This window comes from Falco cherrug, chromosome 1, assembly GCF_023634085.1.
Source record: "Falco cherrug isolate bFalChe1 chromosome 1, bFalChe1.pri, whole genome shotgun sequence".
NCBI classification, from domain to species: domain Eukaryota; kingdom Metazoa; phylum Chordata; class Aves; order Falconiformes; family Falconidae; genus Falco; species Falco cherrug.
In genome coordinates, this window is record NC_073697.1 from 23,583,831 (window position 1) to 23,600,481 (window position 16,651).

At 43.7% G+C, this 16,651-nt stretch overlaps 1 protein-coding gene across 1 annotated transcript in view; it reads right to left on the reverse strand.

The window, feature by feature from the left end:
• The window catches only part of ALPK1 (alpha kinase 1), a 48,577-nt gene that overhangs the window by 26,489 nt on the left and 5,437 nt on the right, over positions 1-16,651 (reverse strand). Inside the window, exon 2 of the mRNA XM_005435211.3 lies at positions 4,344-4,576. Coding sequence (XP_005435268.1) covers positions 4,344-4,464 — 121 coding nt within the window. The 5' untranslated portion in view covers positions 4,465-4,576. The remainder of the gene's footprint in view (positions 1-4,343; positions 4,577-16,651) is intronic.

Genomic DNA, 16,651 nt, shown 5'->3' on the forward strand with positions numbered 1-16,651 from the left:
GGGAGATAAACCCAGACTACATAAAGCAATTAGACAAAGATCTAAAGGTATATAATGAATAACCAGCATATGCTCTTGAGAATAATTATTTGACAGATAATTCAGTAAAAAAAAGGTTGTTGGCTTGAGTTACTCAACATGCTCTCAGAGCAGTAGCTGTAGACTACAGGACACTTTCTCTCAACACAAGAGAGCTCACTGCTATAGCAAGGCAAAATGGTTTAAGCCACGTGCCTGGGAACTGCTATTAACATGGCAGTGCCCATGGATGCGTGGCAGAAAGCAGCTGAAGCCTGGCTATGAGATTCCCTGTTCAAAGCTGATGCATCTTCTTTGAAGCCAGCTTAGCCAAGTAATTCACACTAGTTGAGGAGCTGGCCTGAGCTCTTGTACTTCTCTTGCAGTTTGCAACAGGAGTTAAAAAATAAGCTAGGAGGAGAAGATGCCCTTCATCCAGGCATGGGTCCTACTCGGGCACAGCCAGTACAGAGCCGTATGGGAACCCCAGTCCTCACACCTTTCACCCAAGGGTTTCCAAATCCTACCCAAAGTACAGCTTCCCTCCCAGCTGGAAAGGCCAAGCACAAAGGAGTCAAAAGACAGATTTTATTTTTTTTAATGAGGGCAAAGTACTCCCATCTCCCACACCTGGCCCCTGAACCTCCAGCAATGTGCCAGAGCTTGCAAGGCAAGAGCACAGTTTGGCCCGTGCCCTGCTCCCTCCCCGGGCCAGCCCTTCGCCTCCCACATAACCATCAGCTTCAGTTAGGTCTCCAACCTGAACCGACTAAGGATGCAACTGCTAGTAGGAGCACTCAGCTAGAGATCTGGGCTTGGATTTGTCCCTTCCTTTCAGCTGCAGCCCACATTTTAATTTTCCTTGAAGCAGGGATGAAGCTGCAGCCTGAGTGTGCTGTGCTGTGCTAACCACTTGGCTGGACAGACTCTCTGGCCAATAAAAGTGGATTAACAAGGATTATTGACCAGATGGGGTTAATGGTGATCATCAGCTGCAGATCTAGCCCCTTCTGGTCATTAATCCCCAGAAAAAGCCCTGCTCAGAAATGGACCATCATTGCTTTAACAAGGCAATGCAATAATGTATTACTACATATTTTTTAATCAGTCCTTTATGGATGACTGTAGAACATGCACTACATAAAAAGTCTATTTCATGCTCATATTACAGTGCATTTACTGGTATTTTTTTTCTAGGAAAAAGTGGAAAGTTGGACATGTAGGGCCCTTTTGCCAAAAGGTCACCTCTAAAAAGATACCACTTTTTCCAACCCACATTTTCTCACTTGTTGCTGCAGCTCTGGACACACGTTCCCATTACACATCCCAGTTTCACACACAGCCACGTTTCCCAGTCCTTCTGAAGCTGTGTCTGGAGGGGCTCAGCTCTCTGTGTTGTTGCAAGGTGGCCAGGTGGCAGAGCTGGAGGGGAGAGGAGGTCACGCTCCCACCCTCACACCTTTTACTGCAAAATCAGCACAGCAGCAGGGACACCCACCTCAACATGAGGGGGACAAAATGATGGACAGAGGGATTCATGCCCCTGTGTAGACCGAGGAAGACTGAGCTTCCCAAAATCTTTTCCAAAGGAAGATGGGGAGCCTGAAGGCAGTCAGAGCAAGTACATGTTTCCCCATATGATCCCACAGGACTGACGTTTTGGGGAGGGATCTAGAGAAACAGGATGCTTACACAGACAGCCTTTCTGTCTCTTTCTCTACCTTCATCTTCTGTCTTTTCCACATGAAGTCACACTTACTTATATAACACTAAAACAGGAAAAATAGTAGTGACAGCAACTATGAAAATAACCAGTGAGATAACATAGACATTGGTATTCTTGCTAAAGCATAAAAGTATTACTGCTGTCCTCTTGTTCCTGTTTCCATGTTATCCTTAAATAACATTAATGCCCCTTCTACTTGATGCACTATAGAATAAAGAATACATCCAAATTATTTAATATTGAACTTTGATTTTTAAAGAGGCATCTTCAGTGGTCACTGCCACAAAGCTGGTTAGAAAAGGAAACCAGGGCAACATCTTCAGAAGGGTTGGGCAATCTAGGAGCCTTCAGTCATCTTTGGCATCGGATATTTGTGCAAACCTAGCAGGATACCACTTTGAGCCTTGCTGTGATGTCTAGTTGTCACCGCATGGAAACAAACACAGTTAGTGTGATAATGACAATAAAATGATGTTGTATTGCAAGAATATCCACTAGAACCACACTAAACAGTTGGGAGCTCCTATGAACAGTCGTGCGGTTTTCAGCTAAAATCCAACTCCCAGGACAAGAGTTGTAACAGAGAGCTTGTAAGGTAACTGTTCTCACCACAGGCAATATAAATTCATTAATTAATGAAGGTTGAACTGGCACAGAAGTTGATTGGAATGATTTCTAGCCTAAAAAGAAATAAAAAACCAATCCAGACCCATCTAACACCCATTCTAGCCCCTCTATTAAAGCGAGATAAAGAAGCACTCCTCCTCCTCTCCCCACCATTTATACATATTTGACTTTCAGTTCCTCCTGCGCCTGGTCTGAGAAAGCTGGGGCAAACAAAGGAGGAGAGGGGGGCGAAGAAACCCCCTCCACCTCTGTGCTGGGAGGGTCTCCCCGAAGCAGAGAGCTGCCGACCTGCGAGGCCCTGCCATCCCTGGGTAGAGAGCCCCAGCAGTTATTAATGTTGCTGTCACCACCCTGCTGCTGGGTATTTTTCTTTCAGCTGATGGGAACACGGTCCTCGGAAAAGTCTGAGCATCACTTCAGGCTCTGATCGTTCATTTCCTAAAGCAGTTTACCTGAAGGACCATGTCTAATTGAGTGATTATAAGGCCACTGATTTACCTTATCTGGAACTAAACTGATTATTTCTCATACTCTGTGGTATTTAATAGGAGAAAAGGAGGGAGGAGGATGAGGGGAAAAAAGCACTACCTGATTAGGAGTTCAAGAGCCTATTCTAAGGAGCCATAATAAAACTTAAAAGAATTTGTGATGAGGAAACAAAGTACCCTTTGTTGAAAACAAAAAAAGAAGAGAAAAATCTTCCAGTATCCATAACAGAAACCTATACACCACCCTCCACCGCAAACAGACTTAGGTGCTTCAGAAAAAGGCAGCTGACCTCCCAGCAAGAACAAGGATGGTTGGAAAAACATATTCTCAACGGCTCTGTGCTCCGAGACAAACAAAGGATTTTAAAGATCAAATTAACATTATGGCCGAGTCATTCATGCAAAGCAAAACTAAACATTATTAACACTAAACTGGAAAACGGACAGTACTGCAGATGTGTCACGCAAAGGAAAACCTGTACATAAACAGATTTTTTCGTAGTTTTTTGCTAATGCCTTTGTTCTTCCCTCTAGAAATTTCACCTTCATCCTTTACTATATTCTTCTGTACTTGCTGAAGTTATTTTTCTGTGTGGCAGAAAGAAGTACATAACTCCCTATCCTGTACAGAAAAGATGTAATTTGAACAAGTTCAGCAATTCAAATGCAGTGTTTATTTCATGAATAGAAAGGCTGTGGCAATGAAGTTATGTAGCCCTCAAAGTCTGAATCTAGAGAAAACTAAACCAATTCTATTTATCCTTTCATGATTGACATGAACTGGATTTCCACTGGAATTAAGGAATAATATTTTTTTTTACAAACCACTCTCAAAGCACCATGACAATACCAAAATAAATGCTGGTTTCCAGCAGGTAATGCTAGCATTAAAACAAATGAAGAACCTTTCTATTACAGCTCTCGCTAACTACTGCTTCCTTTCCCGGTTATTTATTCCAGCCATTAGCCGGCATAGATTTTCCTTTCAGGAGGGATATTGCAAGGTTTTTTTTTTCCTTTGGACACCACTTATAGAGGTCACACACATTTTACAAGATAAAGATTCAGGCAATGAGCTCTTTAATATATTAGGAGAAGCTGACAAACAGAAAAGGCCCTCCCCCAGTTCCTATGAAAGGAAAGGAAATATGTGCCCTTATTCAGAAGTTGCATCCTTTTTTTCCTTTCTTTTTTTTTTTTAATAACTGAAATTTATGTGCATCAGCAAACTTTTGGGCATTGTTCTTCCCAAACTAAACTGTTCCTTACAGCCTCATGTTTACTGAAGCCTAAAATTAGAACTGACAGCAATTCACTGCAACAAAGTGGACTTCTTTCCCTGCCTGCCTGTAGCCCACATCCCATTCATGGCCTCGAAATCCAGGCATCTCTTAAACACTCATCTGCCGGGAGAAGAAAAATAGGGCAGGGCTGAGGACCGGTGGCTGCTGCCGTGGTCCTGCTGCCTCTCCTGGGGACCTCACCTTGGCACCTCCGGTATTCTCGCTCGACTTCCTCGCCCGCGTCAGCCTTTGCCGACAGGAGCGCGTCCAGAGCTCCCTTGCACTCCTGCAGCAGCATGGCCACGGCATTTTGGTTATTCATGAAGGCTGATCCCACTCGGCTGTGAATTGGGTGTCCCCGGGTGCACAGTGATCAATTACTTAAGAGAAGACACGGATTCTAAATGAAAAGGATCCCTTCAAGGCTGAGGTACCTGGCGAACAAAGGAGGGGGAAAATGATTAACTAAAGTATCATCAATTATCTGAAAGGCTCAAGCAGGGAGAAATAATAGGGGAAATACATGAAAATACATGACAGCCTCGGAGGACTTTATTAGAGGAGTGTGTGAAATTACTGCAGGGTCTCAGTGACAAACTGTGTGAGGCGAGCATCTCTGAGGTACCAGAGAGAAAGGATGGGCTCTTCAATGGAGCTGTGAAACCCCAAGCAGGAAAGTGACTAACCAGGCTGGGCAGAAGCCCCCTGCACCTTGGAGGCTCAGGCTGTCGCACACTGTTAGCCAGGACTGAATGGCAGAGCCGTGCACGCTCTGAACTCATGGAGGATGCTGCATGCATTTACCAGACCACAGGGTCTTTTACCCCGGGGCAAGGGAGCACATTACTTTCACCTCCTTTCACACTACTAGCCCCACTCGTGCCACAATAATACGGCATCCTACCACGGTTTGGTTGAGATAGTGGAGCAAAAATGGTCTTTGAAGGAACCCACCAGAATGAAAAGTCTTTTTACTGATGCTGCAGCATGCAGCAGGAGCTCACCTCACAAAGCCACAGGCCCACAGGACGAGCACTGGAGCTGATGACAGCTTCACCAGCTCTGTGACAGACAGAAGGGTCTGGGGCTTTCGACCATCTTACCAAACATACACAAGTGTGGGGTTTTTTTTGTCACACCCAGGTCTCCCACAATCAGATCAGCTCTCAGGAGCCTTTCCAAACCTGATAACCTCTCCTTCCCACCTCCCGCATCAACATCGTCCCTCCGCCTCCCCAGGCTGCCCACCTCATGCCCCCACCCTCGGGAAGCCCTGCTGACACCGGCATTGCCTGGGTGCTGCTGAGCACCCTTTGGGGCAGGGTCACCCACGAACACCCGCAGCTCAGGACTGAGGAGGTCAGCAGGCAGTAGCCAGGCACAGGCTCTGCATACACTGTAGAGCAACTTGCACATGATGTGTGAGGTACTAACACCAAACCCATTCTAGTTACTGCAGTAATTCTGGGGAAAGTCCCTAGTAGCAGAAGTCTGCCATCGTCTGCTTGGACTGCTTCTATCCAAGGCTAGCTCTCTACATTCATCCAGGTGTCTGGCCTGCCATACTTTTTCCACTGCAAGTCCTTCAGGTGCTTAGGACATTGCCAAAGGCAATGCAGGAAAAAAAACTACAGTTTCCATCCCAGGTATCCATCTCAGCATCTGCCAAAACAGTCAAGCAGCTTTCAAAAATGAGGCACAAAATAAACAATGGAGGTTTTTTCTACCAGTTTGGTGATGGTCTCACTTAGAAAACTACCCCCACAGTTTGAAGCAACGTAGTCAGAAACACAGCTTCTGTGAAAACATTTCTAAAATTGGGGAAACAGGAAGGCTATGAAATAGGAAGGGAAGTACAAAGGAACACATATACAGACACAGTTTTCTCTGTTAGAAATGGCTTACGTTTCAGCAGCTAAACTTCCAAACAGTCTTTTTCCTTTCTGTTGCAGCTCTGGGATCATTGGATCCCAGAGCTGGTGGCAGACAGCCTGTGTTCTCAATGGCACCAAGTAAGAGCAAGCTGCCAGATTGAAAAGCAGAGGGCAAAAGAGATGCACTCATGCGAAAGCAGAGAGGATCAGAGAGCCTGCCATGGAAGGGCAGGTGGAGCAGGGCAAAAGATGGGATTCATCAGTGAAGAGCCTGGAGGCAGGAGCTCGTCAGTAGGGCCGTGACTGACTCTGCAGACAAATATCAGAGAAAGAAGAAATTTAAAAAGCAGCCATAACGGGGAGACTGAGGGCAGGAGCACAGGCACATAAAGAGCAACTGGAGAGCAGGGTGGACAAGCAAAAGATCAGCTAGACTAACACTGTTAAATGCTCAACATTTCCTAGCATCTGAGGCTTAGGATTTGTCACTGCAGTGGTGTTTTGCTGGTGTCAATTCTTTCTCTGCAATCCACACCATGGAGCACCTTGGCAGGGCTTCCTTCTACTCCAGACGCACTCCGAAGTGCAGCACAAAAAGGTCCTGGCACAGTATTCAATTAGATGCAAAAGCAGATTGTAGCCTTCATGTTCTGGAGGGTACAAACCATCCTCTGTTAAGAACTGGAATCCCAGAATAGAATCATAAAATATCTTGAGCTGGAAGGGACCCCCTACGGATCATCAAGTCCAACTCCCTATGTAGGGAGTCTCTAGAGTACAGCACCAGACTGAGATACAGAGGAGCTAGCTTCAGTTCTTAGGTCTGCTGTTGATGTCCTGGCAACGCTAAGTCATGTATGCCGTGCCTCATTTCTCCTTGTCAGACACATGAGAGAGCAACAGAGATGCCATCTGAGATTGGGCCTTTTGTCTGGGCCTCCCAATGGACAGCTAGAAACCTGAGGTGCTGTGAAGTCAACTTTGTCAGGGCCTGTGAGATGTCCACCATATGAATAAATAAGAAGCCCATATAGTGACAAAGTGCTCTGAGGAACAGCACAGGTTTCATTGCTGTGGTTACAACTCTCAGCCTACCAACTGTTAAAACATTAACTCACCAGGAAGAACAATCAAATAAAATATACAATACAGGTCAGGGTTCTTCTAAGGAGAGCAGGTTAAAGTCTGCACTCAGGTTCAGTTCCCATCCCCCCAACACTGAGGTAGCATTTCTGCTGTTTTTCCTCCCCTTCATATCTCTGCCCAAGTCGGTATTTCTACCTTCCTTTTCTCCAATCACTTTTGTATTACAAATGCCTTCCTCTGAGAGTATTTAGAGCTGCTTCCAGAAAACAGGTGTACATGCAGGTCTCAACACAGTCCAAGAACATAACTCCTAAGCATGGCAAAGTTAAAAGAAAACCACAAATGCGGAATTTATAGCTGAAGACCTCTCCTAGCATTCTTCCCCCCACCCTGGTACAGGACATTGAGAAACAAAGCAGAAGGAAAACCCAGAAAGGGTTCTCCATCTATGTAAGCTCCAAGTCTATGTAAGCTCCAAGTAAGAGCGAGCAGGACCACACCACAGAGGGCATCGCTCCACAGGGTTTGAGCCACGTGAATGTAGCTGGGTGCTTGTAATGGGGTGCTGGGATCACCCCCCGCATGGCAAAGGGATGGACCAGGCATAGGGCCCGTTTAGGGGCTTCCATCAGGAGTAAAAAGAGATGGGGCCAGAGACAGGGTTGGAGACACAGCTACAGCATAGTCCAGGTCCTCCCAGGAGATACAGCTGAACTATCTGTCAATGACAAAGATCATTCCAGAAGAAGGCCACCATACTGATAGGTGTACTGTAATTGCAGTACAAGGTCCTAGTCCACATCCTAGTTCAAAGAAGTCCCCTCTCCCTAAGACCTTGGATCAGCAAGGACAGACATCTGAACCTGGTGACAACACCCAGAAAGCAGACTCTCAGGAAAAGCAGAGTCCTCTCCTCCTACCCTGCCAGGTCTAGAAAAGCTGATCCCATTGCTGGTTATCCATTGAGGAAAAGAAAAGCAGCCCCCACTGTTATAACCACAGTAACACACCTATGGTAGTGTTGCTTGCTCTGTTAACTGCACTGACATCTGCTAATTGATTTATCTGATTACCCAGCCCTGTGGGAATGAGTGTGCGGCCATCCCATGAGTACCTCCCAGGTTGGGATGGAGCATCCCTGCCATCTGGCCCTGACTCATTCCTTTGTGTAATTGATTTCTTAAAAATCTCGTTTTCTAGGGAGTCCTCTCCGGTAACCACTGAGCACATACACACATATCTCAGATTCACTGCAAACATTAGTCCGACTGAGTGGAGGAGACTGCTTCACGAGCACGCAGATCCATGTTGGAAGAAGCCTGTGTTCTACTGCCACCTCACAGCCCTGGTAAAGATGTGCTCACAAATACAATTTTCTATGAAGATGCTCTAAAGCAAACAAGTGCTGAGATACTTGCCTTTACAAAAAATAACATGGCATTGAAAGCACCCAAGGGAGCTTACAGACATGTTCCAACTTATCTATGTTGCAGTCCAGAGCCCAAAAATAGTCTTTTAACCCAGCTCATGGAAAGGCTGGAAGGCTGCAGTGCTACAGACTGGAAGATCACATTGGGTCTTTACTGTAAGCAGGAGGGCCCCGTGGCTTTGTGAGCCACACAGACTGCCAGTTTCACAAAGAACTGACGGGGCTTAGTGGGGTAGCTTAAATTAGTGTAGAAGTACAGCACTTGGCTTCCTAGGATTGTAAAGATTTAACTCACCGGGAAACTGCCAGATCTGTAACAGTGATATATGAATGTCAGCAAGCAATAATTTTTTCTTCAAGTACATTTTTCCAAAGAACTGAATAAACAGCAAGGACACCTAAAGTAATAAATAATGATTTACAACAGCAGCAGCAACAAAGTGCTGGAACCATACAGAAAAGTGCAATAAACTGTACATTAGCACTCAGAAGGAAGGTAGCCTTTTGAGACCCATCACTAGGGACAATGACTCGCATCATAAAATCAGCTTAAAATGCACCAAAGAGCTTTAAACTATAGCAGCATCCTTTACACAGATGCCACTTTCTAAGTTGTGTTTTGTGACAGCTGTAGCACTGAATGACAGCTGGGATGTGAAAATAACCAAGCACACAGCTTACGGACCTGGGGCAAATGCAGGACCTGAGACTAAAGCCAAACAGCAGAACTAGCAAAAACTTCTAGAGGCCTTTAGAACCCTCTTAATGCTTGCTAATTAGCTTGCTTAAAGTACCGTAAAATCCTAACAAATGGTACTTTAAGGAGACTACAGTTTTGAAGTGATAAAAATTGCAGCTTGATATGCTGCAAAACAATCTAGGCAAAAATGCTTTCTAAGGGCACACAAACAAATGCTGTAGCTACCACTTTCAAAACATAATAAAACCAATTTTGCATCAGATTGAAGACAAGCATTTTTTAGTGACAGGAAAGCTCCTTTACACCAGCTTTGGACACAGAGTAGGTTTTTTATGGTTGATGTAATCATCAGATACTTTAAAACAGAAATGATGAAAAACTATCTGTACCATTTCTGGTTGGAGCCTGGATTAAAATAACTTCTTGCATCAAATATGATGAAAAAAAATGTACAGAGGTCTCAGGGGATGAGAAAATATATTTTTGTGGTTGCTTTCTAGTCAGGGTTGGGGTTCAGAACAAGTGGGAGGGAGGGAGGGAGGAATTGGGTGGGCTACAGTGAAATGATCTCTTTAATAAGAAATGGGCCATACTGTGACATTTCAGAGCCCTTGGGCTAGCAGACCAAAAGATCTGTCAAGAGAAAGGAATTGTAAGTTCTACTGTGGATAGAAGGAAGCCTGGGAGTCAATCTAGCTAGTTTAAGACTGCAATTAGCTTTGGAGGCTTTTAGAAAAAGAAGATGTAATGGCTGCATTCAAACTTCAAATATGGCAAGCATAACAAGCATTGGTTTCTCAGAGAACATCATTTGTGAAATTTTCCACAGCATTATGGTCCTGAAACACAAATTAGAGATCACCAGACCTTTTCTCTCTGAAAATATATTATCCTAATTTTCATCTTATTCAAGCTACCCTCCAGTTCCAGGGAGACTAATGAAGAGGAAGCAAAGACCTGATGAGTTCCATGTGTAGACTACATTTATGGATTAATCCCAACAGGGAGCAAATAAACCTTATTCCCAGAGCTCTCAGTTGGGACTCGACACAATCAATCAAGGAATGGATAGTTATTTATGACTGAGGCTGTTTTGACTTTCAAATAAACATTTTAATTATTTTAAGTGCTACACTGGAACTTAGAATCTGGGCCCTGTTTTCATTTCGATGCCTTGCTCTCCTCCCTCCTAATCCCAAACCACTCCGGTCATTATGAACCCAGGCAAATGATACTGACTTTCATGCCTGTAACATTTGAACGTGTTTGCCACAGTAAAATCCACCAGCCTGACAAACTAGGGAAAAGGAAGGAGGAAAAGGGAGGAGGATCCCTCTGAGCAGAGCTGGTATAAATGAAAGGAAACTCTCAAACTACACTGGGCCTCAAAAAGCAGAGGTGCCCAACACTGAAACCCCCTTGTAATCTTGTTGGCACATCCTGATCAATCTTTGTGTGCTACTTTTCAGCACCTGCTCTTACAAGCAACTTTAATAACCAAAGTACTTAAAAGCATTTCTTTTTTAACAGCTATTTTTCAATTCAAGTATCTGCACCACTTGCAGTTCTAGATTTTCCCTCCAGCCTAATTCAACAGGCTTTCCCATACACTTTAGCCACGCCAACACCATGTGGTGGGTCAGCATTTTTTGTGTATGCTGAGGTAGGAACCCTTGCCTCCGACTCTGTGAAATCCAGTTTTCTTGTTCTAATAAAGAACTCTCATGCTGCACTGTGGCCTATCTACACATGGCTTCACTAAGGTCAACGAAGCCAGACTGGTTTTTAGGGGGGCTCTTTAAGATGGTGTAGTCTCCTGACAAACAAGGAGGACAGGGGTGAAACACAGAGGTAGTGCTGGACCTATTCTAGCTGCAACCACCTCCTGAAGCTGATTGAGTTATGGTGTCATCTTCACTCCCTGTTATGGTATTTTGTGTCCCCTTGCCTTCTGCAGGGAGACTGAAAAATTTGCAAAAGACTGTCCCTAGAAAAGTGAACGAACATTGAAGCTGGCATTTGTTTCTTCAGTAGGTAACAGGGAACATGCACATCGCACAGCATCTTCAGCTGCTCTCCCTCCTGTGGATTTGCACATAAAGCTTCTGGAGTCCTCCCCATTAGATGTGTCAAAAATAACAGGTTAAACTTTATTTTCAGACTTGGCAGCTTGAGGGGGAGGGGAAAAAAACCACCAGAAAAAGAAAACATGCTTACAACAATTTAGCAAATGTTTCAGTGATTGAGTTACTATCATCTTCTACTGAAAGCAAATTCAGTTTCCTATTTCAATGCACACATGCTTATGTTTTCCTACAGCATTTACCCTTCTTTTCAGTACGCAGAGGCTTTGCCACATGAAAGAGAAAAGATGTTTTAAAAGAAAAAAATTGATTTGCTAGGGGCTTTATTTATTTATTTATTCATTTCGTTTACTTCCCTGGCTTAAAGATTAGATGTTTTCTTTTGGTAAAGCTGGATATACCAACTGGCATTGGCTGTATTAAAATAAGGAAGAACCTCAATCAAAAAGCTTCTCCTAAGGCAAGCTTTCTTGTTAATATGCACCAACATGAAAGGCTTTCTTTTCATCCTATACAACTACAGTGTGTGTAAATTGCAGGGGGCTCATTGGCATAAATCTTGGCTGTGACCTCTGAGGTAAACTGGATTTACATTACTTTCTGACAAGAATTAAATGAAGGCCTTGTGGATATATGAACAGCCTTCTAGACTGCAACAGATGGGCATGAATGTGCTCCCTAGGCAAACTATCAGTGACATCTGTGTCCTCCAAATTCTGGTGGTCTCAGCCAATTAGCAGGCAAAAGGGGGAAAAAAAAAGCCAGCCTCTGCACAGCTACCCCAGCCAGAGCTGAAGCAGAAGTGCTTCTGTTTAGAAATGGGATCAAGAACAGCCTCCAGCAGCAAGAAGGTGGTTAGCCGGCTGGGTATAATATGGAGGTAACATTACAGAAAAAGCTGAAGTAATTAGGTAGAACAGATATTAATATTAATTCAGAACAAATCCTAGCATCAGCTAAGCCTGCATAAGGCTAGTGTAATGGGCTTACGCAACAGATTTACACTGCTGTAGCAAAGAACAGAGTTTTGTCAGTCCTAAAAAGCAGAGGAGGGGGTCAAAATGAAGCCCAGTGCCTGACACAGCTAAGGCAGACATTGCAAAAGCCCAGCTCTTGATCCATATTCAAACCCCCACCACATCCTGCTCTCCCTGCAACACTGCAAACAAGCGCCAAAGAGAAACTGGCCGGCAGACCTGCACTTAGCAATCATAGAATATCTTAAGCTGCAAGGGACCCATAAGGATCATCAAGTCCATCTCTGAGCATGCCTCCTCGGGTACATGGGGTCAGGTAAGCAAAATACTCAACAGCCACTGCACCTGCCTGCTCCAAAGCTGAGCTAAGTGCTTTCTGGAAGAGCATTTAAGTCGGAAACAGACCAGGAAAAGCACTTTTCTGGTTTTGTTTGTTAGAATGAGGTTTGCGATTTCTTAGTACAGCACAGACACAAAACAGAGCTTCAGTAAAGTTACCCCTATACTCCTATTAAAAAAAAAAAAGGAGCTCCAGAGTTTGACTTCAAAACTACCCTTAATCAGAAAAAGTCGTTTGTCAGCATTTTTGTAGGGAGCAGTCAGGGTGTAGGGTCCCAGCGGGGCAGCAGGTGAGGGGAGACATAACCCACAGAAAGCCATATAAACCCATGACAACTGCCACATGGAGCTGGCAGAAGAGGGTACTGGGGAATCAAAACCCATCTCCAGTTTGCTAAATGCTCACTGCCCTAGATCCGTGGTTTTAGGCCATTCATTTATACCAGAGGAGTGACCCAGACAAATACAAAACATGAAATAAGCCACTCCTTAGGAAACGTATTCTCTGTCCCTCAGTTCTTAACCGAGCCCTACACCCAGCTGTATACCCCTCCCATGGGAAGAGCAGGCAGGACCTCTGGCTAAAACCAATCTGCGACAGAGCCAGCACCGGGTGCCAAACAAAAGCACCTGTTGTTTTGCCCTGGTCATGACTTTTCAGAGAGGCCATTTGGGTGCCTTCCCCTCGCCATTGCTATCTTATGTACTACTAGGGGATGCAAAAAAGGGAATAATTGAGGGGCAGATCAATAAATTAGAAAGTTCTTAAAAAAAAAAAAAAGACATAATGAATTTGGTACAGCACATATTTTTAGATCAAAGATGCCTTTGAAGTGACAAACCCTTAATCCATAAACTACTGAAGCACTTCCTTTCTCTCCCAAACTACTTGTTGTCAAATAAAATGGAAGTTAAGGAAATTATCTTTATCTGAAAATGGCCAAAAGAAGCCATCACCTAATGACAGCCTTGTCAAAATGACAATTGGGGAAATTGTTAGGAAGGGGAGGCTTGACGACTTGAGGAATAAGCTTGCTGTTTGCTCTAATCTGGTCAGGCAGGCCCCACACAATTCCAGTCAGCTTGCTGTGTGAAACAGCTAAGTCTTTGTCATTGTGAGCAGGGGCTGGAAAGACTTCTCTTTCATGAATATGTAACACCACCCTCCATGTCTACAGAAAAATACCCTTCCAAACGGCAAAATAAAAAAAAAACCACAACAAAACCATCCTATCCTCCACCATAAAAAATAAATCCCAGAACAACAAAATTCTAAGACACAGAGCTGTGGGGAGAGAAAAAACTACTAAGTAATGAAAGCACACATTTTGAAAACAGGGCCAGAAGGATCTTCTTCCCAAAGGTTTTCTTTGGACTTTTATCCCCCAGCAGACTGGGATGAGGCACTTCAAGTCATCACTTGTAAGTACACAAAAGCAAAATGGCCCATCAGGGTATATAATGTCTTTCAATGTATTTTATATCTAGCATTTGTCTGAATGTGCTGCGTGGGCATCAAACCCCAGGCCACAAATACACACCGCTGGGCTGGTAAGACAGAGCCTCACATGAATGCCTGCTTACTTGTGTGAGAAGGAAAGCACCCATAGCAGTTCTAAATGCTTCCACGGGCAAAGGTTTCAAGTTCAGGCACTGAGTCAGCTTTGTATCAGTGTAACAAATTCCCTGTGAAGCTTACAAAGACATGACATTAAAAATAAAGATGATTCTAGGTTTAATAAACTACCTACAGTGCATTAATACAGTAAGAACATGTCCCTTTACATGCAACAACAAAACAGACTTTCAGAAGTGGCCAGTGATTTCCCAGTGCTCCCACTAAAACAATTTTCTGAGAGACATTCATGACCTTCTGCAAATAAAATCTTTGACATCATCTCAAGTCAGACAGTTTGAATCGCAGGTTCCCTTGAAGTATGGGAGCTTTTCTTACATATATACAATATTAAACTTCAAGCATTCAAAAGGCTGGTGTAAAACTGAAATAGGAGAGCCAGATCAAGCCTACTGGACTGCCAACTGAGGGTGATGTACAGACAGAAAGTGCCTTAAAAAGATGAAATGGCTCAGAAACACGTTAGAAATACTGTGTCTCTGCAGGACTGGTGCTGAAACTATTGTAAGCCCAAACATGGTGTTTAAAGCAACACAAGGACAGCCAGGGAGGGAACACAGGATCAAACCAAGCCTATGCCTGTTGCAGAAAACCCAAATGAAGATATTTTAAGATGTGGTGGATTTTGTCTGTGTTGGAGAGCTATGACATCATTAAAGCATTCAACAGCGTGTGAAATCTACCTTCAAATGTTTGTTATCTTTTTAACTTTGCTTGTGAAACTGCAAACTAGATCTTAATTTACCCTAGAGAGCTTCTGATGATATTACAAACTTCAGTTTTTCCTCAAGTAACAAACAGAATACGAATGTTTGACTTCCAGCAGAGATATCAAGACACAATGCTCAATTTTGAGGTTTACAATATTACGCAATGTTTGCTGTAGACATTTCCATTTCATTAGCATATTCTACTTTACATGAAATCCAGCAATGAATGCTGTCCCTGATCTAAGGCTAATCCTCTTTAAAGAGCTACAGGCTATATTACATGTGGCCACAGCCACGGTTATGCCATGGCTGAATCACTTTGAAGCCTATTGAACAGTGTTCCCTTGTGAGACTATACACAGAGCCATAAACCAATGCTCCCTGTGCTGTGAAATCCTGTTTTCATCGCCAAGCATTTCTGCAAGGGACAGACCCTCCCTAGACCCAAGCAAGGGGCTGCACAAGAGGGAAGAGATGCACAGTTGCCTTCACCACCTCTCAATGCCAATTTCCAACCAGAGCCTATATGCCTACAGTAATAAAACCACCTTGTTTCTAAACATCATCAGACAGCAACTGCTCCGTGAGAGGGTTGCCAGAACAATAAAAGGTAAAGATGAACAAGGCACCTGCTTCCCTGGCCAAATCCTCTCTCTCACAGTCCAGCAAGGCTTCTGAAATACAGCAGGTTACAATGGCTCAAATCTGAAAGGGCAGAAGTCAACATAACCCAGAGTGAGATGGAAAATGCCAAAGTGAGCATATTTATTGAAACGTGGTTCCCTCCTGTCTTCTCTTCCCACCTCTATTCCACCTTAGAGCCCTTTCTGTGGAAAGGCTCACATTTATTTCAGCGAGGTTCACATTTATTTCAGGTCTACTTTTTGGTCACTTAGTTTTAGGATGCCAGCTAGAAAGTAAGGGCAATACCAAAATGATTTACTAGAAACTACAATTAAAGCCTACATCCGAGGAAAACAGGTAAGTGTTGTATTGTACCAGTAAGCTCCACAACATAAAGGCATCACAGGTAGAGTATTTTAGGACACAATCATATATATCTTTAAAGAAAAAAAGAAAAAAAGGGTCATGTACCTCCAAGGCAGGCTGCATCTCTCACAGCTGGGTGCCCTTAAACACTACGAACTGAGATAATGGAATAGAGTTTTTATTGTCACACAACACAGAATGTGGAATCTTTAACACCTTAACATCTATACAAATTCAAAGGGAAAAAAACCCAGCCTACAAAATGCTATATTTATTGGTCCTACTACGTATCAGAAAAAGATGGTTTCTTTTAGTGCTTATCTTTAATTCTTCAAAATAACTTTCTTTGTTCAATCACTGTTTTTGAAGGGAGCTGGAAAGGCTGGTTCTGTTCAGTCTGCATTGTACCCATCAAACCAGACAGAGTGAGCAGAATCAGTCTCTACAGTAAAATCTCGGTCCCTGAGAAGGCAATGTTTAAACTCCTTGCTATCAAAATAGTATCTCATCCAAAGTGTGGATAATCCAACAGATTTAGAATTGCTACTGTGTACCTAGGAGACACGACCACATTGTCCCTCATGTGGCGAATGTAAAGAAGTACAGAAATGGTGTTTTGGAGGCTATTCCAAAGTGCGCTGAAGTCATGAATCTTCTGCTTTCAGCCAAACCATTTCACTGGAG